The sequence below is a fragment of the Mesoplodon mirus genome (assembly GCF_964341445.2).
Source record: "Mesoplodon mirus genome assembly, chromosome: 7".
Lineage (NCBI taxonomy): Eukaryota > Metazoa > Chordata > Mammalia > Artiodactyla > Ziphiidae > Mesoplodon > Mesoplodon mirus.
In genome coordinates this window covers 110,659,455-110,683,808 of record NC_138983.1, presented here as the reverse complement: position 1 = coordinate 110,683,808, position 24,354 = coordinate 110,659,455, and the positions used below count along the sequence as shown (strand labels likewise).

The following is a 24,354-nucleotide window of genomic DNA, read 5'->3' as shown; positions in this document are numbered from 1 at the left end:
GCAAGCGATGGGGAGCGGCTGTAAATACAGAGGAAGCTTCGGTCACTCACCTCTCACCTCCTGTTGTGTGCCCCAGTTCCTAATGGACCACAGAGCAGTACCAGTCTGTGGCCTGGCAGTTGGGGACCCCTGCATTAAACCACTGATGTCTCTGTCACTGACTTTGGGCTCTTTCTTCGGTCTTCGTCTACAGGTGGGGCAAGTACAGGGCTTGCAGGCCTGCAGGGTACAGCCAAACAAAAGGATTACAGCTAACGTGCTTTGAATTATTTAGCACCTTGTATTAGTTTGCTAGGGCTGCCATACAAAGTACCAAGTCTGGGTGGCTTAAACGACAGAAATTTATTTTTTCACAGTTCTGGTGGCTGAAGTCCGAAATCAAGATGTTGGAAGATGTGGTTTCTTTCGAAGCTTTTTTACCTTGGCATTTTTTCCCCCAAGATTTTTTTAAAATTAATCAATTATTTTTATTTTTGGCTATGTTGGGTCTTCATTGCTGCGTGCAGTCTTTCTCTAGTTGCCACAAATGGGGGCTACTCTTCAATGCAGTGCGTGGGCTTCTCATTGTGGTAGCTTCTCGTTGCAGAGCATGGATGGCTCTAGGCACGCGGGCTTCAGTAGCTGTGGCACGCTGGCTCAGTAGTTGTGGCTTGCAGGCTCTAGAGCATAGGCTCAGTAGTTGTGGTGCACAGGCTTAGCTGCTCTGCAGTACGTGGGATGTTCCCAGACCAGGGATCGAACCCATAACCCCTGCGTCAGCAGGCAGATTCTTAACCACTGTGCCACCAGTGAAGTCCTTACCTTGGCTTGCTGATGACCCTCTTCCTCAGGTATCTTCACATGGTCCACTGCCTGGGTATGTCTGTGCCCTAATCTCTTCTTATAAGGGTACCAGTCATACAGTACTGGATTAGGGCTCACATGGTCTCATTTTACCTTAATTACCTCTTTAAATGCCCAATCTTGAAATACAGTCACATTTTGGGATACTCAGGATTAGGACTTTAACATACAAATTTGGGGGACACAATTCAGCTCACAACACATCTTAATTATTAAAAGAATCTAGTAGCCCTGTGCCTGGTACACGGTGAATCCTCAATATATAGGTTTTATTAAAGACCAGTGTCAAAAATGATTTGATTCCCTCTATGATGGCAGGGAGAAACTTTCTCTCACTGACATAAGGTCTTGCACCCAGACATATGCATTTGGACTTAAATAAGTGCATCAACACATCAGGATGGAAACAAAGGCAGGAGTACGGCTGGTGGGCCCCAGACTCTCACAAGCACACCTGCTCCTGGCTTTGACACCCACCCCCCCATCAGCCAGGACCTCTCCTGCATCACGGAAAACTTGCTGCAGCTCCGTGACAGACACAGAGCCTTAGGTTTCTTATAGGGCCAGGCCTGGGCCCATGCAAGTTTCGTGGAGCCTGCAGGGCAGCTCTCTGCCCAGCAGAGGACTCGGGCTTTCTGGGGACCCAGGCCCAGGCCCAAAGTGGTGAGCGTCCCACAAGTCACAGAAGAAAGGGGCCATGCTGCAGCCAGGGTGGCACAGGACCCACCCCCATGGCCCTTGGGATGCATGCCAGGGCCTTGTGGATACTGTTTTCTATAGAACTCCTGCCTATTTTTATTTAACCGGCATTAAAGAGCACCTATGCTCTGTGGCAAAAAAAAAAAAAAAAAAAAAAAAAAAGGATAAATTTTCCTTCTTCCTACTATATTCTCTATTTAAAGGGATCTAAAGGAGTTTTGGGATAAGAAGAGTTTTTAATATTAGACCTCCTTTCCACCTGGCCTCAGAAGTCTGCCATAGACCCAGACCTGGGAAAGGTCAAATATGACTGGACCCCAAAAAAGATACTTACCATTGCCTATATTCCACCTCCTCATCCCACCAACACCTATTCAACAACAAAATGATTAAACTATTTTTTTAAATTCCAATGAAGATTTACATAATTCTGTTAATAATTTTTGATATGAATTTTTAATTCAAATAATATCTATAATATACAAAGCAACTAGACAGATAGTACCATCTAAAGGAAATTCTCATAAATCCCTTTACTATTAAAAAAACACTTCTTGATAATTTGTTTCATGAATTCAATTTTTTTTTTTTTTTTTTTTTTTTTTTGCGGTATGCGGGCCTCTCACTGTTGTGGCCTCTCCCACTGCGGAGCACAGGGTCCAGACGCGCAGGCTCAGCGGCCATGGCTCACGGGCCCAGCCACTCCGTGGCACGTGGGATCTTCCCGGACCAGGGCACGAACCTGTGTCCCCTGCATCGGCAGGCGGACTCTCAACCACTGCACCACCAGGGAAGCCCTCAATTTTTTAATTTAATAACTAGCATCTGAAGTGCTTACAGTGTGACAGATACTATGCTTATGTACATTATCTGATCCTTATATAACCCTGTGAAGGCTTACGGAAATTACTTTCTAAATCAGAGGAAAAAAATTGATGATGTAGTCTTTTTAAAGACCTTTATTAAGATGTTTCTCACAAATTAGGGAAAAGCTTTTTTACCTGTAAGAGAAAAGTTCTATTTTACAACACAACTGAAGAAACACCAATGAGAATTTGGCAATATAATTGTGATAAACTCCAGAGCTCCTGGTTTCCATTTCTTTCAACTATACTCTAAAGTAGTACTCAAAGCTTTCAGAAAGAATACCAAACCTAGTCACTCCTAAAATGATACATAATAGCATTAAGATTGCTCCTTTAACTCCTCCTGTGTTCATACATGTACACTAATACAGCTCAAACATAAATCTTACCTTTCATATAAACAGAGGTTAAGATTAAATATTATATATGATATTCTTTTGGAAACAAGATTACTAGTACCAAAGAAAGCAGAGTAGAACAAAAATGTTACTAATTAAAGAACGAATAATTCCTTTTTTACTTCAGATAGATTCAAATGTTCAAACAATATTTTAAAGACTTTTATATATAGGCAACATATAGCCTATTTTTCTTTTATGAGAGAAATGTACGAACAGTACCCTTAATTATACCCCTGCAAATAGGGCATTTTCTTAGAGAAGGGGCACATTCCTGGCATACTACCAGATGACCACAAGGAATGAATACAATAGAAACTTCTTTGTCCATACACACTTTACAAGTTCTTTCTTCTTGCAACCTTCTCAATTGTTCTTCCAGTGACAGACCTAGTAACAACAGAAATTTCCATTAAAAAAAATGAAAGGGTAATATTTCATGTTGGTCCTAAGTCTTAACTTTGTTTACCTGAAACATCTTCTGTTGGAATATACTTCATATTCTTTTCCACTGAGGAAAGAAAAACACAACAAAAAACATCACTCTAATAACTGATTAAAAAAATTTTTTTCATAAAGAAATGAAATTTTGTCATGTTCGATAACATGGATGGACCTGGAGTGTATTGTGCTTAGTGAAATAAGTCAGAGAAAGACATATATTCTATTTTATCACTTGTATGTGGAATCTAAAAAATAAAACTAGTGAATATAACAAAAAAGATAAAGACAAAGATATAAAGAACAAACTAGTGGTTACCAGTGGGGAGAGGGAAGTTGAGGGGAAGATAAGGATAGGGGGACTAAGGGGTACAAACTACTATGTATAAAATAAACAAGCTACAAGGATTTATGGTACCGCACAGGGAATATAGCCAATATTTTATAATGACTATAAAGAGAGTATAATCTACAAAAATTTTGAATCACTGTGCTGTACACCTGGAACTTATATAATATTGTAAATCAACTACACCTCAATTAAAAAAATTATTTTTTCCAGGCATCACTCTACCAAATACAAGACTGCTTCGTCTACTACCTATTATTTTTCACCTACTATATCCTGAACAACACAGATTCTAGCTATATATCATCAGAAATTATTTAGTCAGGCTACTTGGGTAATAAAAGACTTCACTTTTTTAGAACAAGTTAAATGTATACAGTTTGCTAACTGGATTCGTTTTGTTTGTCAAACACAAGGATAAACATAATCCCAAGAATTTCTAAAATAACTTTACCAACAAACTCACCAAATAAGTTCTTATATAATGTAGAGTCAATTTCTTTAAGACAGTTCTTGAAGATGTTGGCAGCACCATTTCCTTTAACTAAAACGGTGTCAATCAGTTCTCTTGCTTGCAAAGGTATCTGTGTTTTTTGTTTAATAATATCATGTTCCTGTTTATTAATTACATTGGCCTCTAAAAGATTATCCAGGATAGGAAGCACACACGTCAACTGCTGAAAGAGAGCCATTCTATTCCTCCGAATCAAGGACAAATCATCTTCATGTTAAAAAAAAGAAAGAAAGAAATCCATTAGATTATAAACTACTCCAACTACACTCATATACTAACAACCAACCTATGAACAATTCAGACACTAAATAAATAGGAGCTGGGAAAAGAAGGACAAAATTACTCCTCTGCAATTTAATGTCTGTCACTTGGAAAACTTTCAGAAGATGTAGCTAAGGCATATTATATATAAGTACACACATGGTCTCTGTTTTTTGTAACTTATTAAAGTCTATATATTTACCTGTCTTAGAACCCTGCTTTATCCTGCTGAAAGTAAGCAGAGAATTTTAGAGGCCAGTATAAATTTGCCACCTCTGTACTTTGCCCGCATGGAATTAATACCGACTTCTCTTTGCATTATATCACTTTACTTTTATAAGCATTTTCATATGAATTGTCTCCTTTGATAAAAAGATCCTATCAATTAAACAAGGCACGTATGACTGCTTCTCACTTTCAGATAGGGAGAGAAAGACTCACAATATCATTAACTGTGACCTATCCAAGGTCACAGAAAGAATCAGTTATAGAATTAGGTCTCCTAGATTAGTGTCTTCAACTCCATGTTTAAGATGCAGTAAGCAGTGTTGAAGAGTTTGAGCTGTAGAGATAGGACAGACCTAGAGCCCCACACTGGCTTAGCCACTTACTAACTATGTGCCCTAACCTCCATACACCTCAGTTTCCTCATCTGTAAAATGTAGATAATAATAGTACCTTTCTCAAAGAGTTGTAAGGATTAAATGAGATACATGTGAAGTATTTATCACAATATCTGGCACATAATTAGCTACCAATATTGTCTTATAAAGGTCTAGGTTTATAACAATTAAAAAAGACTGCGTGTGAATCAAGCCTAATATTTTTTAAAAAGCACAAAATCCATTGTTAAATTTCCTACATTTATGGAATATGGGCATAAATTCCTACAGTATTTTTCAAAAAGTTCCTCTTCTGATGCCCGCAATCACCATAACATTTAATTGCCTGCTTTCAACTTTAAAAAAAAGTACATTTCTATATTTACAAGTTTAATGAGAAATAAAAAAGAAGTCTATTGTAAAGTTGCAGGAAAAAAAAGACCATTTCCTTCCCCTTTTACTTCTTTATAGAAGTCAAACGCTCTATTCATCTCAAAATTATGGAATTCCCTTCTCTGACCACAACTTAGATCCTCTACCTTAATAATTCACCTCACTACTAACATTTGTTCTTCAATCTCCATGTCATTCCCAACTACTAACACAAGAGTTGTCTCCTGGCTTTGCTTACTTCCCATTCTAGTCTAGATGTAGTCAGGTGTCTCAATGATCTTCTCTTATTAGCACCCTAAATTCTTCCTCCCTATTCCTTTTCTGACTTGTCTGCTTATTAAGAAACAATTTCAAATCTGTAATTCAAGGGACTTTGCTGGCAGTCCAGTGGTTAAGATTCTGCACTTCCACTGCAGGGGGCGTGGTTCGATCCCTGGTCAGGAAACTAAGATCCCACATGCCACTCGGCCAAAAACAAAACAAACAACAAAAAATCCATAATTTAAGACTACTCATTGAACCTTACAAAGAACAAGAAAGTCACAAAACTATGGTGACCAGTTTTATTAGAGTGATTTCATTTAACCTGTGTTTTACTACTGGTTAACAATCTTTAAATCTTTTCACTTTCCTCAGGCCCTTTCTTTCACGAAGCCCTTCCCATTTCCCAAATAAATCTACTTAAAATTTTTTTTGATGTTCTAGGCACTGTGCTAAACTGTTTTACTTGTAACATCTCACTTAATTCCTATAGCTGCCCCATGCAATTGGTACTGTTATCATCCCCATTTTACAGATGAGAAAAACTCAGGTCTGGTTAAATTAATTGCCAACCTGGTAGCCGACAGAGCCAGGGTTTAAATACAAACCTGTCTCAACTAGAAATCAGACTTCAAACACTGCGTAACATGGCCAAACAATGAGGTTCTCAAACTATTCCTAACATTACTTACAAGCTTAAACCAAGAAAGTGTCTTCCAACCCAAATGCCCCAATTTTCACTATATATGCAACCTTCACCTCTGCTGGCCCTTTAACCCTATCTTCTGCATACTAGTTTCCACAGCTAGTCTATAAGCTCCTTGAAAGTAAGCACCATGAATAGCACAGTATTTGGCACAGGTGCTCATCCTCAATTAACATTTATTAAAGGAATGATTACTCAAAAGACCTGTTTTGGGAGTCTGAGCCTTAACATAATCTGGATGAACACCAAAATCAGTTCTCTACTATCTTTGGACTGGGCAGGTGCTTCTCATCAAGGCCTAGGATTTCATCATGGATTCTATTTTTTGTATAAGGATCACGAAGCAAGGATTAGACCATCAAATACCATGTTAAGAATATGATTTGAAGGAACTTAAAAAAAAAAAAGTAGAAACAAGACAGACACCCAACTATAAAATCTTGCTTTTTCAAAATAGTTTAAATTTGTTAATGTATGAGGAAGAAATGCAGTATAGTTCAAGAAAGGAATTATGCTAAAATCCTCTGATTAGCATAAATCAGCAATCTTCTTGGAAAATAAACATTCAAAAAAAACAAAAAAAAAAAACACAAAAAACTGTAGTCAGTGCTTCTCAACTAGGGTGATACATTGCCCACAGTGGAGAAGGGGATGTGAGGTTGGAAATGATTGGTGGCTGTCACCAGCAGTTAGTGGACAGAGGGGGATGCTCACTGTACTGCAACATGTGAGACAGTCCTATGAGCCCTCAATGGAAGTAATGCAGGTGACTAACATTCCCAAATACCTGATGCTGTTTCTTCAGTTTGTCTTTCCTTCTCTTCTTCTCTTTTCTCATCTTCAGCATTAAGAAGTGCTGACACAATATCATTAACTGTTCTGTAATTCTCTCCAGTTGTTAGGATTTTACTCTGAATTGTCTGCTTTACCAGGCTTCTACTAAAGCCCATTTCCAAGGCAGCTTTAACCACAGGTGTATTCATCATGACTGCATCATCTGAAGAACTTTCTCCAGGTCCAAAATGAACAACTAGTTTAAAAGACATGTATTTGTATAAATTCCATAAATATAAAAATACAGAGAATAATGACTATGATACAGTCTTTACTCTAGTGAGGATTATATTCTGGTAAGGGAGATGAGCTATATACACCAATTACCTATAACTCCAACAAACGTTTGAACCTGATAAGCATCAAATGAGAGTGTAGTAATAGGCTGTACTTTTAAAAAATACCACTTCTCACATCCTAGACCTACTTAATAGAGACTCTTAGGGATGGGGCATAGGAATATTCTAAATATTCCTCAAATGATTCTGATGTACAGTCAATTTTGGAAACTGAGATGCTACACAAATTTAGAAGTGAAAAATTATCTCAATTCAGCTAGAAAAGTGGGGGAAATCAACAAAAACTTCATGGAAAAGATGGCATTAGAGTTTGAACTTAAAGGATGGACAAGACCTAGAGAGGTGGATAGATGAAACAGAGAATAAAATAAACAAAGATGGGAAGAACAGTAAAGTGGAAGACTAATTCACACAAAATACGTCTAAAAATGGGTAAAAAATGTGATTAAAGAAGTAATATGGGGGATTCCCTGGTGGCACAGTGGTTGAGAGTCCGCCTGCCGATGCACGGGACATGGGTTCGTGTCCCGGTCCGGGAAGATCCCACATGCCGTGGAGCGGCTAGGCCCGTGAGCCATGGCCGCTGAGCCTGCACGTCCAGAGCCTGTGCTCCGCGACAGGGGAGGCCACAACAGTGAGAGGCCCGCGTACAGCAAAAAAAAAAAAACAAGTAATATGATTTCAGATACTGACAGATGTTCTGAAAAAAATAAAGCAGTATAAGGTGGTTAAAACAAACTAGGAAGCAGAAGGACAATTAGGAAAGGGTGATCAGAGAAGCATTTTCCGAGAACAGGGACAACGCTAGCCAATATGGCACTTCTGTGAAAATTACAAAATGACATCATTCTTCAAGACACTTTACTGCCATCTGCTGGAAAACTTTTATAATAAAAATAAATATACAATGTGCATGTGCTCCCTTGCTCAAACATATGTGGAAACCCTGTCTGAAGAGAGAACACGCCAGAACAAACACCTGAAAGATAAGGAGTGAGCTACGGGAATATCTGAAAGAAGTCTTTCAGGCAAAGAGAACAGCAAGTATAAAAGCCTCAAGTCAAGAGAAAAGCTCGATATACTCAAGAAACAGAAAGGTGATGCAAAGTCAGAGACGAGGGTGATGCCTAGATCATGTAGAGCCTTTTGAGGAGTTTATATTTTATTCTAAGTTTGCTACAGTATTCTAGGAGGGTTTTAAGTAGGGTACTTATAAAACCTGATTTGTTTTTTCAAAAGATGATTCTGGCAGCTCTGTGATAAATTTTAATGAGGTAAAATGGAATCGGGGAGACCTGTTAGGATTTTATGACAAAAAGTCATCAAATGACTTTATGGCACTCATGGCAGCTTGAATCAGGCTAATGGTGGTGGAGATGGAGAGAAGCGGTAAGATTTAGGACATATTATAAAGGCAGAGATGGAAGGACTTCTAATAGATTAAATATACAAAGTAAAAGGAGGAATCAGGGATGATGTCTAACTTAAGTCAACTTTTGACCTTAGGAAGTGAGTGCCATTAACTGAGTTGGGAAGACCAGAGAAAGAGCAAATCTGAGGGATGAAGGATGGGGCAAAAATGTTTGCTTTGGTTATATTAAGTCTGAGACACCCAGTATAACCAAGTAGAGATTTAAACAGGTAGTTGAACATGCCAGTCTGCAGCTCAGGAAATGAAGAAATACATTTGGGTTGAATGTTGAGAGGTACTCCATCATTTAGAGGTTTGAAAAAGGAGTAACCACCAAAGGCAATTGTTCATGATCAACCAGGGAAACAGGGGAAAACCAAGAATGTGGTGTCCAGGAAGCCAAGTGAGGAACATACCTTAAGAAGGATGCAGGAAACTAATGATAGCAAGATTGCCAGTTAAGATGCCCCCAACTTGTATCCCCAGTCAACAACATTTTGGAATCCATCCAAGGACAAAAATGCCTTTGTGGGAGGCTTTGGGATTTAGGTATAAGATTATGAAACCCCAGTGTATTCCAAGACCAAGGAGAGCCATTTTGAGAAGACTGGCCTGTACCAGGCACCTGAATTCCTGACCATGGTCCCAGCTACAAACCCAAAAACAGCTCCGTATCCATCAAGACTGAAAGGAGAAGGTCTTTACCTGCCAAAACCAGTCAATAAAGACTGCAAGCAGCATTTGCTCCCTCAAATGCACAGACACCAAGGCAAGGCTACATTCAAATATCATAGATATCAGGCACATATGACACCATCATAAGAAACCAATGAAGATCCAGAACTGACCCCAAAGAAGTGAAGATCTATGGTTTGCCTGACAATGAACTCAATAGAGTCACCTTAAAAAAACTCAACAAAATTCAAGAGAACAAAGATAAACAACTAAATGAAATGAAGATAACAATGCATGAACAAAATCAGAAGTTTAATCAAGAAACAGAAACCACAAAAAAGAATCAAACAGAAAACCTGGAGCTGAAGAATACAAGGACAGAACTGAAAAACATCAATAGAAAACTTCAATAATAGACTTGCTCATGCAGAAGAAAGAATCAGAGAACTCAAATGGAGATCATTTGAAATTAGCCAGTTATAGGAACAAAAAGAAAAGAGAACTAAAGAGTGAAGGAAGCCTACATGAATTATAGGACACAACCAAATGAATGAACAGTCAAATCATGGGAATCCCAGAAGACAGAAAAAAGGGAAGAAAACTTAAAGAAATCAGAGCTGAAAACTTCAGCTCCCAAATCTTGGGAGAGATATGGATATCCACAAACAGTTAAGTTCAAAGAACCTCAAGTAAGATCAGCCCAAAGATTACTCCAAGACACATTATAGTCAAAATATTAAAAGCGAAAAGACAGAGAAACCATTTTGAAAGCAGCAAGAAAAAAATGACTCCTCACATACAAAGGAACCCCCTAAGGCTATCAGCACATTTCTCTGCAGAAACCTTGAAGGCCAGAAGAGAATGACTTAATATATCAAAGTACTAAAAGGAAAAAAAAAAAAAAAAGCCAACCAAGAACACTGGCAAAACTGTCCTTCAGAAATGAAGGAGAGATAAAAACATTCCAGACAAACAAAAGTTGAGGGAGTTCATCAACACTAAACCTGCCTTACAAGAAATACTAAAGTGATTTCTTCAAGTTAAAATGAAGAGACGCTAAGTAACAACATGAAATAAAACTTACTGGTAAAGGTAAATATATAGTCAAATTCATAACACCCTATAGTGTATCTCTAGCATAAGTTAAAAAACAACAATATATTTTGCACAGCAAAAGAAACCATAAACAAAATGAAAATACAACCCACAGAATGGGAGAAAATATTTGCAAATGATGCGACCAACAAGAGCTTAATTCCCAAAATATACAAACAGCACATACAGCTTTATGTCAGAAAAACAAACAACTTGGGGCTTCCCTGGTGGCGCAGTGGTTGACAGTCTGCCTGCCGATGCAGGGGACACAGGTTCGTGCCCCAGTCCGGGAAGATCCCACATGCCGTGGAGCGGCTGGGCCCATGAGCCATGGCCGCTGGGCCTGCACGTCCGGAGCCTGTGCTCCGCAACGGGAGAGGCCACAACAGTGAGAGGCCAGCGTGCTGCAAAAAAACAAAAAAAAAACCAAAACAAACAAACAAAAAAACCAACTCAATCAAAAAATGTGCAGAAGGACTTCCCTGGTGGTGCAGTGGTTGAGAGTCCGCCTGCCAATGCAGGGGACATGGGTTCGTGCCCCGGTCCGGGAGGATCCCACATGCCACGGAGCGGCTGGGCCCGTGAGCCATGGCCACTGCGCCTGCACATCCGGAGCCTGTGCTCCGCAACGGGAGAGGCCACAACAGTGAGAGGCCCACGTACCGCAAAAAAAGAAAAAAAAAAAGTGCAGATCTAAATAGACATTTCTCCAAATAAGACATACAGATGGCCAAAAAGCACATAAAAAGATGCTCATCATCACTAATTATCAGAGAAATGTAAATCAAAACTACAGTGAGGTATCACCTCACACCAGTCAGAATGGCCATTATCAAAGTCTACAAACAATAAATGCTGGAGAGGGTGTAGAGAAGAGGGAACCCTCCTACGCTGTTGGTGGGAATGTACACTGGTATAACCACTATGGAGAACAGTATGGAGGTTCCTTAAAAAACTAAAAAACAGAACTACCATATGATCCAGCTATCCCACTCCTGGGCATATATCTGGAGAAAAGCATAATTTGAAAAGAAACACGCACCCCAATGTTCACTGCAGCACTGTTTACAATAGCCAAGACATGGAAGCAACCCAAGCGTCCACTGATAGAGGAATGGATAGAGAAGATGTGGTACATATATACAATGAAATATTAGCCATAAAAAAGAATGAAATAATGCCATTTGCAGCAACATGAATAGACCTAGAGATTATCATACTAAGAGAAGTCAGAGAAAGACAAATATCATATGGTATCACTCATATATAGAACCTAATTTTTTTAAAAATGAGTTAATGAACTTATTTACAAAATGGGACAGACTCACAGATTTCAGAAACAAACTTATGGTTACCAAAAGGGAAATGTGGGGGGGGGGGGAGGGATAAATTAGGAGCTTGGGATTAACATACACACACAACTATATATAAAATAGATAAGCAACAAGGACTTACAGAGGAAACTCTACTCAGTATTCTACAATAACCTATATGGGAAAAGAATCTGAAAAAGAATGAATACATGTATATGTATAACTGAATCACTATGCTGTACACCTGAAACTAACACAACATTGTAAACCAACTATACTCCAATAAAAGTTAAAAGAAAAAAGAAATATTTATAGAAAAAAACATAAAAATAAAAAATACAAACCATTAATATTATTAACTATAACTATAATAACTTGTTACTGGATGCAGAATATAAAAAGATAAAAAGTATGACATCAATAGTGTAAAACATGGAGTGAGGAGAAGTAAAACTGTAGAGTTTTTGTAAATGATTGAAGGTAAGTTGTTATCAGCTTAAAATAGACTATTGTATCTAAGATATTTTACATAAGCTTCATGGTAAACACAAAGAAAAAACCTGTAGTACATACAGAAAATACAATAGAGAAATTAAAGCACACTACTACAGAAAATAAATCAGAAGGGAAGAGAGCAAAAGAGGAAGAAATGAACAAACTAAAAAACAGTCAGAAAACAATTAATAAAATCATAATGAAAACTCCTTATATATCAATAATTACAATACCAATAATTACTTTAAATGTAAATGGACTAAATTCTCCAATCAAAAGACAAAGAATGGCTGAATGGATTAAAAAAACCCCATAAGATCCAACAGTATGCTTGCCTATAAAAGAATCACTTTAGCTTTAAGGAGACAGAAAGGTTGAAAATGAAAAGATATAAAAGGTGTTCTATGCAAATGGTAATCAAAAGTAATGAGGAGTGGTTATACTTACATAAAATAAAATAGACTTTCAATCAAAATCAGTGACAAGAGACAAAGATCACTATATGTAGTGATGAAGGGGTCAACTCATTAAGAGTACATAAAACAATTGTAAATTTATATGCAACAAACATTGAAGCACCTAAATATTTAAAGCAAATATTAATATAACTAAAGGAAGAAATAGCAATACAATAATAGTAGGGGACTTCAATATCCCACTTTCAACACTGGCTAGATCATCCAGACAGAAAGTTAATAAGGAAAAAGGAGACCTGAATAACAGTATACACTAAATGCCAGATGTGGCTAAAATTAAATTATAACCAGAAGATATATTTCCTATCCTTGCACTAAACTACTACATACCTGGCAAATACCTAATATCTAGCCCAATTTTCAAATCATGTGAACTGGGCCTTTCCAAACATGCTAGCTTATACCAACATTTCCTCTTTGGAGTGCTTATTATTTGCTCTTCTCATTTGGTATTCCCTGAAGTTGTTTTTCTTTTGCACTTGTCTTGTCTCTCCAGTGAGAATGTCAGCGCTTTAAGAACAAAAACTAGAATACTTCTAAGAATCCTCTAAAAATGTCATGAATCTTAGTAGATACATAATATTTATTAACTTTCTAGCACTTTTTTCTATGACCTCAGAAATCCTTTGTTTACATACTTTCATTCTTAATATTCTTACAAAAAATCCTATTCTATATTTGGAATATTTTCATACATACTTGGTGGATCAGCATTTTCATCTCCAGGAGTATCTGAAGTTGACAATAGCTATAAAACAGGAGAAAAAAATAATAGGTAAAATCAGAAATCTCAAACAACCTGAACATAGCAATATTATTTATCTTAAGTACTGTACACATGCTTTTGAAAACATACTTCAACTTGCTATGTTTTACTTTAATCATAATAAAACATTTCCTTATACATCACCCAATTCCAAATTAGAATTCAAGTATTTCTCTAGTTTCAAGAAAACAGGAAAAAGTATTAATGGTTTCTCATTCCACTTAGAATTAGAAAGTCATATTTCAGCTGAATCACTCTCAGAGATTCCAAACTGCTAACAAGTTATTTTGTTTTTCTCAAAAATATGGAGGAGACACTAAAGACTCTTCTCCAACCCCACCACAAATTTGTACAGTGGCAGGTTGAGTGATTTTTCAAAAAACAGGAAAAAACACCCTTTTTTTAAAAGCCCCTCAACAAACATGTCCATTAAGATGGACACAAAACATGTAACTATAATTAATGAGAAAACAGATGTAACTGTCACTTCTAATCATATTTTGTATTATTTAGAAGAATTCAATGTTGCCAATTATAAAAACATATTTACCTGTTCAAGAAGATGAGGATACCTAGCTTGAATCTCATCAACAAACTCCTGCCCTTTCATGCGTATCAAGAACTCACACCTAAAACGTTAGAGGAAAATTTTTAAAATTCTTTTATACCAAAAATATAATCTGATTATTCTAGAAAAGTAGCTTTCAAATTCTTTGACTGTACTCCATAGTACATACATTTTACATCACAACCTAGTACATATACACATCTAACAGGAACAAAATTCTCATACAATATTACAAATTCTTACTATGCACTGATGCATTGTGATATTTTGTTTGATTGCATTAATACAATCATAACAATAAAAAGGTCTGGACCTCAAAGGAGCACAAGCTAAGGCTTGAAAAATACTGTTCTAGATAATTTACTTTGGGGACTTAACAGTTTCAGAAACTGTAATTTGCTATCCTAAAATGTGATCTTTCACAAAATATCTGCTAATCTATCTCCATTGTCTACTCTACCATTATACTTAAAGCACAAACCCTCTCTCTAAAAAATAGAGAATCAGGTATTTTCATCTATACATAATGTGACAGTGTCTCCCAAATACTTGCTTTCAAACTACTAGAATTTCTCAATGGTGTTCCAGGAAGTTCATAATAACATGTTTCTGTTTCTTACCTTTTGTTTTTTCAACAAACGGTGCTAGACAACTTGATATAATATGCAAAAAACAAGCCTTGATTTATGTCCATAGTATACACAAAAACAAACTAAAAATGAATCATATGCCTAAATACAAAACCTGTCAATGTAACTTCTAGAAGAAAACACAGGAGAAAATCTTTTCTTCTTTTTTTTAATTTTTAAAATTTTTATTTTATTTATTCATTTTTGGCTGTGTTGGGTCTTCGTTGCTGCACTTGGGCTTTCTCTAGTTGTGGCAAGCAGGGGCTACTCTTCATTGCAGTGCATGAGCTTCTCATTGCGGTGGCTTCTCTTGTTGCAGCGCATGGGCTCTAGGCACGGGACTTCAGTAGTTGCGGCTCATGGGCTCTAGAGCACAGGCTCAGTAGTTGTGGCGCACAGGCATAGCTGCTCGTGCATGTGGGATCCTCCTGGACCCGGGATTGAACCTGTGTCACCTGCATTGTCAGGCAGATTCTTATCCACTGCACCACCAGGGAAACCCTAGGAGAAAATCTTTTTGTCCTTAGGTTAGGTAAAGATTTCTTAGCTAAGAGACCAACAGTACAATCCATAAAAGATAAAATTGATAAACTGACATCATCAAAATTAAAAACTTCTGCTCATCAAATACACTAATAAAAAAAGGAAAGACAAGCCACAGACTGAAACGCTGCAAAAGACATCTGATATAGGACTTGTATCCAGAATATATTGAGAAGTCTCGGAACTTAGTAATCAAAAAAATTGAAAAGAGACACTTCATCAAAGAAAATACAGTGTCCAGGATGAAGAACCCACAGATACAGAGGGCTGACTGTACTATGTCATATGAGGGACTTGAGCATCCATGAATTTTGGTTTCTTGAAGGGAATCCCTGGGAGTGTCCTGGAACCAATCACCCACTGATACTGAGGGACAACTGTATATAGATGGCAAATAAGAAGCTCACCATCATTAATCATTAAGGAAATGCTAATTAAAATCACAATGAAATACCACTACACATCTATTAGAATGGTTAAAATCAAAAAGACTGACAATACCATGTGTCATTAGGAATGTGGAACTCTTAGAGGTATCATACTTTCCTGGTGGGAATTTAAAATGGTACAGCCACTTCAGAAAACGATTTGGCAGTTTCTTCTAACGTTACAATAGTAAACAAAACTTGCCATCCAACCCACTAATCCCACTCCTAAGTATAACATTTACCTAAGCAAAACAAAAACATATGTTCACAAAGGTTTATTAATGTTTAGACTGGCTTTATTCATTATTGCTCCAAACTGGAAACAACCCAAATGTCCTTCAACTGGTAAATGGGCAGATTTAGTAGAGATCATGTAAGCATGCTCAAGACTCAAGTTCATTATGCAGAGAATACAGCTTGTCATTGTTCATGATCTTAATATAGTTCTAAAGTATTTTTATTCTGGGACTGACTAACTTATATTCATAATGACTACAGGCAGGAAGTATAATGAACATTGGCTGCCCCGTATTTCCCCCTTCTCCAATAAATTCTTTGAGGACAGAGATTTTTGTCTGTCTTATTCACTGATATATTCCCAGCATCTAAAATAGTTATCAGGGGGATATAGGGAAGTAGGTGAAAGGGATTAACAGGTACAAACCTGAGTTATAAAATAAAATAAGCCATGGAGATGTAATATACAGCATAAAGAATATGGTCATAATATTGCAATAACTCTGTATGGGGACAGATGATTACTAGGCTTATCATGGTAACAATTTCATAATGTATGCAAATATCAAATCACCATGTAGTACACCTGAAACTAATATAATATTGTGTCACATATTTCAATTAAAAAAAAGATATTAGAAGAGAAAAAAAGATCCTCATGATGATGTCTGATTTCCCATCATTACTTCCAACTACTTATTCCTAGGACTCTTGCCTTCAGACAGTGCTGTTACTGTCATGAATTATCATGCTCAATCGAAATGAATCCCAGTATTCTTCCTGGTCTGCTGCAAAATCTGCATTTGTCTGCCTATTAATTTCATTTTCAACCTCATATGCAATGGTACCACAATTTTTACCTTTCACTTTAATTTGGTTCTTCTTTCTTTTGCTTTGGCTTGATTTTTTATTTGATTCCACACTGTCATGTAAATACCAATACTGATGAAAAAAGGAAATTCCTTTTGTATACAGAAATGTAAACCCTATTATCTCTTCTTTCGAATGATTATTACTAAAAATGTTAAGAGGGAAAAAATAAAATAAAACAGTATCCAGTAGGCATACAAATATTTAATAAATGAATAAATAAACAGTGTTAAAATACAGTGATAATGATTATCCACTTTGGTTTTTCATTTTCTGAGATTAAAGATTCTCCACAATTGAAATTTGTTCCTTACAAAAAGCAACACTGGCCTTTTCCCTTACTTAATCATCTAAAACAAAACACAAATTACAGAAGTAAACCTAGATTTTGTTTGGTTTTGTTTTATAAAGGGCAAAATGTAGCAACTGGAACACTGTAATTGGAAAGCTGTTTCTGTCTTTTTAACACAGTATTAAATTTCAAATTATATGTACATACTCTCATAGAGCCAAGCACAATCAAATCATTTAAAATTCTGACAATCAGGAATTCTCTGGTGGTCCAGTGGTTAGGACTCGGCCCTTTCACTGCTGTGGCCTGGGTTCCAACCCTGGTCGGGGAACTAAGATCCTGCAAGCCGTGTGGTAAGGCCAAAAATAAAAAAAGAAAATACGATTCTGACAATGGAACATGCTTTTTTCCCACAAAAATACTTTAAAGTAAACAAAGTATGTATCACTTTTGAGAATTTAAAAAGTCATAATTTATCTTGATACATTATGAATATTAAAGAGGTTCAAGAGATTCCTCATTATTGTGAAAGGCACTCACCAGTCAAAACATTACCTACATGATGTGATTCCACTTTTATATAAAGTACCTAGAATAGTCGAATTCAGAGACAGAAAGCAGAATGGTGGTTGCTAGGGGCTGCAGGGAGGGAGGGATGAGGAATTAATGAAATGAGTACAAGATTCAGTCTGGGAAGATTTTTAAAAAGTCTGGAAGTAGATGGTGGTAATGAATGAGGAATAATGTGAATGTACTTAATGTCACAGAACTGTATACTTAAAAATGGTTAAAATGGCAAATTTTATGTTAGGTACACTTTACAAGTTTTTTAAAAGACCGTATTATCTATTTCAACTCCCTCATTTTACAGATGAGGAAAGGCTCAAAGGTGTCACATGACTTGTCCAAGTTCACATAGCTACTCAGTAACAAAGACAGAATTCATTTCTAATTCTATGTCCATCAACAGCACTGCCTCTAAATTCTTTCTAGGCTATAGTAAAAAAATAGGACATAGTGGTAGAAACAGAGTGACTAAAGGGAGATATCTGATATATCATGACAAGATAAAATTGTTCAGAGAAAAAATAATTTACAATTATAATCAGACAATACTGATTGTACAATCAGCTTTTATTATATGCCTTTTGTATTTATCCTATTCCTAGATCCATTTCATGTCCCTTCTTATTTTCCTTTTTCCTTCTTATCTTTTTTTACTTATCTCCTTTTTGTTCTATTTTACATATTTTTATAATACTTAAGTCTTCTTTAAAGCAAAATGGAAAACGTAAATGAAACGTATGGCCATAATTGTAAGTGAGTCATCAAGAATAAGTTAAACTGGGGCTTCCCTGGTGGCGCAGTGGTTGAGAATCTGCCTGCCAATGCAGGGACACGGGTTCGGGCCCTGGTCTGGGAAGATCCCACATGCTGCGGAGCAACTAAGCCCGTGAGCCACAACTACTGAGCCTGCGCGTCTGGAACTTGTGCTCCGCAACAAGAGAGGCCCTGACAATGAGAGGCCCGTGCACCGCAATGAAGAGTGGCCCCCGCTTGCCGCAACGAGAGAAAGCCCTCGCACAGAAACGAAGACACAACACAGCCAAAAATAAAATAAATAAATAAAAATTAAAAAAAAAAGAATAAGTTAAACTATATCCTGAATACATGGCTTACAAAAGAAGAAATCATACAACATTCTACATTTTGTACCAAAACAATTAATGTTACAATTTGTTTTAAAAAGGCTAATTCCCTAATGATATAAAGAAGCTCTGTTATATTGAAATGTAAACTTAATCATGTAAGCATGCTTACTTCTTTTAAGCACAGAATTTGTGTAGAAATACCTTTCAAAACAATTACCTTGGAAACCACTTGGCGTGTTCAACCCATGGGTCATCTCCAGATTCCCAACACCTTAAGCCACCATCACAACAAAAGCATTTGACATCATCACTACGACCTAAAGAAAACACAATAATAAAACTGAATATGTACGTGTCCTAATATATAAATCAAAATGAACTAGATAAAATGTATAGCTATACATTTTCTTACCCACGTAATAGAAACCAGCACTTGCAAGCTGCTCAGGCTGAACTGGTACAGTTGAAGGCCAGTACATAAATGTTCTCAGTCGAGCTGCATGTGTCTGCATGCTCAAATTTGAAATGCTAAACCTCAGCGTTTCCAGAGAATTTTCCAAAAATGGACAGTTGGGGAAATGTCTCCGGTGTTCTGACATAGCATCATCCTTTGGTTCCCAGTTACTTAGAGTCCCACCACAGGCAAAGCAGGCTACTCTATCTCCAGGTCCTATATAATAAAAGCCAGCTCTTGCCAATTCTGATGGTGACAAAAAGGTTAATGGCCACATCTGGTAAGTAAGAAATCTCGCTTCTTCAGTACTCATGGCATAACTGTAGGGGTTAGTCCTCATTGGGGAAAAGTCTTCAACTGCTCTAGAATTAACAGGGTTTGGTGAAAGGTTGGAATAAGAACCACTGAATGAGCTACTATGTTCCAAAGTAGGTAATAATGAATGTGTAAAACTGTTTCTCATTGGAGAGGAAACATTCTTAGAGGTGGATTCCAGACTAGTAACAGAAACTAGATTCTGAATAAAGCTACAGCTAGGATATAGTTGTTTATGCTTTTCAATAGGATTGTCTCCTTGTTTCCAGTTATCCAGCATCAGGCCACAACAAAAGCATTTGACCTTGTCATTCACACCAGTGTAATAAAAACCAGCACGAGCAAGACTCCTCTCTGAGACAGGAACACCAACAGGGAAAGTTGAATATGTAGACATTCGGTAGAGTTCACATGAAAAGTCATATTTCATTTTTTGTTTGTTGACGACTGTCCAATCTGACAAGATCGTGCTATCTTCCATCACACTCTTAATTTTTTGATACAAGGGATCTGGGAAAAGTCTTTGGGAGGTAGTTTTGTGCATGAGTCATTTTACTTTTTGACTGCTAAAACCCTTCACATGACAATTCTCTTCCCTTCACATTAGATTTTTTCCATAAAAAAGAATCAAATGATAGGCCCCTACTTATGTAAAATTCTTTACTGGATTTATACCTGAGTTGATACTCAGGTAGGATGAATATCTCTCCTAAATTACCAAGATACTATTTAATACTCTCTGGGATTATATTAACTCAAATGCTATTTGCTTGTTATTTGGTGTAATACTGACCTAATAGTCTGAAAGAAGTTGACACACCTCCAAAAATATGCTAAGACTTCTTGACTTTTCAAGGAGGTTTATATTCCAAAAATTCTAAACAAGGATAGAATACCTAAATTATGCCTTTAATTTGCTTCCGGTTACAAGCTACAAAGCCGGGATATCAAGCCAATTAATGACTATGCTACAAGAGGAAAAAACTATATGCAGGCTTCTTTCTCTATGAGCACTTTAACATATTTTTTAAAAATCTTCTTTTATTCTAGTAAACAAGAAGAATTAAAGTCTTCATATGGTCACATTATCTAAAGGCCAATTTCACAAAGTTTATCATCATAGTATTTACTTAAGAAGGTTAAACTAGCTTCAGCTAACAACTTTTGGAGATATCAACACCTACAAGTGTTGTTGAACCTAAACCTGTTATACTGTGTACAATGTCAAATGAAATGAATTTTGCTTAAAACTCACAAAGTGCTAACTCTTCTGTCTTTGTTAAATATTGTCTGTATTTGTTTCCACTTCCTGCAGCATCATTATTATCTTGTCTTTCTTCCTAACTTTGCATACCACTTTAGTATACTTGATCAAATGAAGGTATTTTCTCCATAAACTAGTTAACCATAAAATGTCCACAGCTGAAACTTCTTACAAAAATATTAAATAGCTTGCCTTTCATTTAAGAATCATGCATCTACAATATCATTCATTTTGTAATTAAAGGTAAATCAACTTATCAAGATACAGCTTGTCCTTTCTAGTGTTATCACAAATGCCTAAGGTACTGTATTACCAACAAAATTACTGCTCTTGCATAATAAACCAGTAATTAACTCTACTAGCCTTCTTTCTGAAAACGCTTCATATTTTAAAAGTATAATTCATACACAAAATTACACTCCACAGAATTCAAACTATATCCCTTTATAAAGTTTCTGAGTCTCCATAATGGGATTTATTACTGCAGGGGGAAAAATGAGGGGGAAAAAGTAGACTCTTCAGGGCTGTAAATCTGAAAAGAAAAAACAAACGCTATTTTAGAAAACTGTATTTTCATGATGAATACAATTTATATTCTTTTCAATTTATTTAGTAAATTCTAAAAGTGATTTACACTTTAGAAAATACATCTTCATTCCAGCTATTTGTCAACAAAACTAATTAGAAAAGCTTTTAATCGAAATAAATGCAATAGACTCCCCGTAGCACTAAGAATACTTTTTTTAATGCACAACTTTGAAGACAGATGGACATAGAAACATATTTTGGCCTTGGTCTCCTCCCCTCTTCTGGTGACAACTTTTAATAGTTTAAGGATAATATCTCTGGCAGTTTGCTAGAGGCAAAGGGGGACTAGTGGTGAAAAAGAGACTGCACCCATCAGCATCAGTGCAGCAGTTATTTAGATTGCATAATAGACTGTAACGTTTTTTTTTTTAATGTCAAGTCTCTCCAGGACTAGGCAAACTGATCAGTGAGAGTAAACGCATCAGGAACCCACCAATACAACCCTACAACTCTACAATGCCCTCACAATTCCAAAGCAACAACCACAGAAAGCAACGTGAAAACAATATACAGTATAATGGCTTGTGAAACACTGGCCTTGGGAATGTGACGACTTGCACGAATGCTTTCGTTACACCAGAACTTGGTGTCCTATCTTTACAGATTTGTATCTACAAGCACCGTACGGTGGACTTGCCCTCTTTAGGCAAACTGTGGCTTTGGAGGTTGAAGGCGGGAGCCAGACTGCAAGGGAAAATAAGAGAAACTATGGAATTTACCCATTAATTTCCCGGAGCTATTTCTCACAATACACAATAGACCACTAAAGTGGCAGAGCGCGGTTGCAACTATCTGATATAGGAAATCTGCCGCCACACAACTGTCTCCGTCTGAACATACTAAACAAAGGAATACCGAGGGTCAAGTTTAAAACCCTGCAAAAACTTGACCAACATCTTGGTCAGAGTCCGAGGGCCGGAGAAGTGGGCGGCGGCCAGAGCAGACTTGCAAACAGGTCAATTGAAAAAAAATTATTTTCGACCGCAATTCTTGGAGCTGGAGCTTCCGAATTAAACAGCCTCGGCGAGAGTGAAGAGTAGAGAGCAGAGAGCTCACTGCGACCCCGGCCTCGGCCCCCGGCCCTGTCTTCCCTCACCCAGCTGCAGCCTCAGGGAAGCGGGGCCCCGCGGCCCGTGCGGCCCTACCCGCCTCGCGCGGCCGGGGCCCGGAAGGAGCTGCACTCACCGCTGGGCCGGCGCAGCAAACGCGGAAACAGCGCGGTAGTCTGGATCCTCCACAGCCCCAAGAGCTGCTACGCCGACAGAAGGAGAAGCCGGGCGGCTCGGCTCCCGTGCTCCCAAAGCCCCCCGCCCGCGCAGGGCCCACGCCGACGCACAGTGACGACAGCGCGCCGGCCGGGATCGCGTCACGCCGCGCGAGGGCGCCGGGGAGTCTGCAGGCGAAGAGCGGCCCGAAGCGCGCGCTAGGCCGTACGCAGTCGGTCAGCCCGCGGGGGCGGCGGGGCCGGGCGTCCCCTCGGCGTTCCAACCTTTAATTTCGCCGCGTGAGCACTTTTGACGTTTCCTTCTCTCGCCGTTCCTGACATACTCCTGAGGGGGACGTGGCGAAGCGTGAGCCGTAGGTTTTGAATCGCTGGAAGCCTTGCGGAAACGCCCCAGCGCGGGCGGTGAGCGTCTCCCCCGCGTCACCCGGTTGGGGTCTAACCCCAGCCGGATTCCTCTAGTGGGGCCTCCCCTCGGCGTGGGTGACCGCGTCCGGGGGTGGAGTCAACCCGGCGGCGTTTCGGCTCGATTAAGTGAATGATTGTAACCGTTTTCCTCAGCAGTTCTGTGATGTCAACCTTAAACAGCTGGCTGTGAAAATGGAAAAAAGACGAGTGTTGGAAAGCAGAACAGCATCAGAGGATTAATTTTGAAGCTTTGATTTTATAGTCTTCTGGGGAGTATATTTATTTTATAATCAACCACTGTATCTTTTATTTTTAAACTTTTGTTTTTCTGTTCTGGAGGCGAATGCACTGACGAAAGTGTCCTAATTTCAGGAGCTCATCACTAGCAACGGGAACGGTGCTTCAGGCCAGGCTTCACTCCCCGTTTTTTTTTTTTTTTTTTCCTGAATGTGACTAGGATGGAGTGTATACATTCATATACGTGTGTAAATATAAATCATACGTGAACCACAGAGGAGCCCTGTATCAATGACATGTTTAACTAGTTAACTGATAGAAAAATTGTAAATACAAAATCTTGGTTTTCCTAGTCAGGGACGTTTTTCTCCCCCCTCTCTAGCAGTGCGGTGAACACAGTAAATATTTGCTGCATTGCAGCGAGAGAATTTTTTAGTTTATGTTCTGTGAAGACACTCTTTGTCAATGAAATCAAATGTTTTCTTCTTTCAGGGGAACTCCAGGGGGCAAATATTTCAAAAACTTCCAAATAACAAGCCACTTAATTAGGCAGCCGGGGGAATTCCAAGACCCTGAACCGTTTCCCATTTCCTGTCCCTGTCATTTCTGCTTGCCAATCAGTCACAGAATAGGAGGGCTTCTGTTCCAGGGTTAATAGTAAAAAGAAAGTATTTGTAACAGTTTGTGATACAGAGAAAAGAAATGTCATGGCTCCCAATGACTAAAAACTTCCAAATATGCACATGAGTTTTGATAGTAGTTCAGTATGTAGTTCAAGTTGCAATTTCTGGGAAAGTTACAGAACTTTCTTTTTATGTGTGGGAAAATATATATTAGCAAGAATTGTTCATTCTGGATTCAAGATTATTCAAAATTATTTCTCTTTTTCAGTTCTTGTCCTTACCAAAAAAGTATAGGGGAAAATTCATATTTCAAAAGCTCAAAGTCCT

The 24,354-nt window shown here is 37.9% G+C and overlaps 1 protein-coding gene across 1 annotated transcript; it reads right to left on the bottom strand.

Annotated features, from left to right (window-relative positions):
• Positions 1–2,486: 2,486 nt before the first annotated feature.
• BIRC2 (baculoviral IAP repeat containing 2) lies at positions 2,487–23,232 on the bottom strand. Its single transcript, XM_082626479.1, has 9 exons — positions 22,723–23,232; positions 19,329–21,481; positions 19,134–19,233; positions 14,248–14,326; positions 13,631–13,679; positions 7,121–7,363; positions 4,063–4,317; positions 3,276–3,317; positions 2,487–3,196 (listed from the first exon to the last, which is right to left on the bottom strand). The coding sequence occupies exons 2-9, from the start codon at positions 20,227–20,229 to the stop codon at positions 3,003–3,005; spliced, it is 1,863 nt and encodes a 620-aa protein (XP_082482605.1). The 5' UTR covers positions 20,230–21,481; positions 22,723–23,232; the 3' UTR covers positions 2,487–3,002.
• Positions 23,233–24,354: the final 1,122 nt, after the last annotated feature.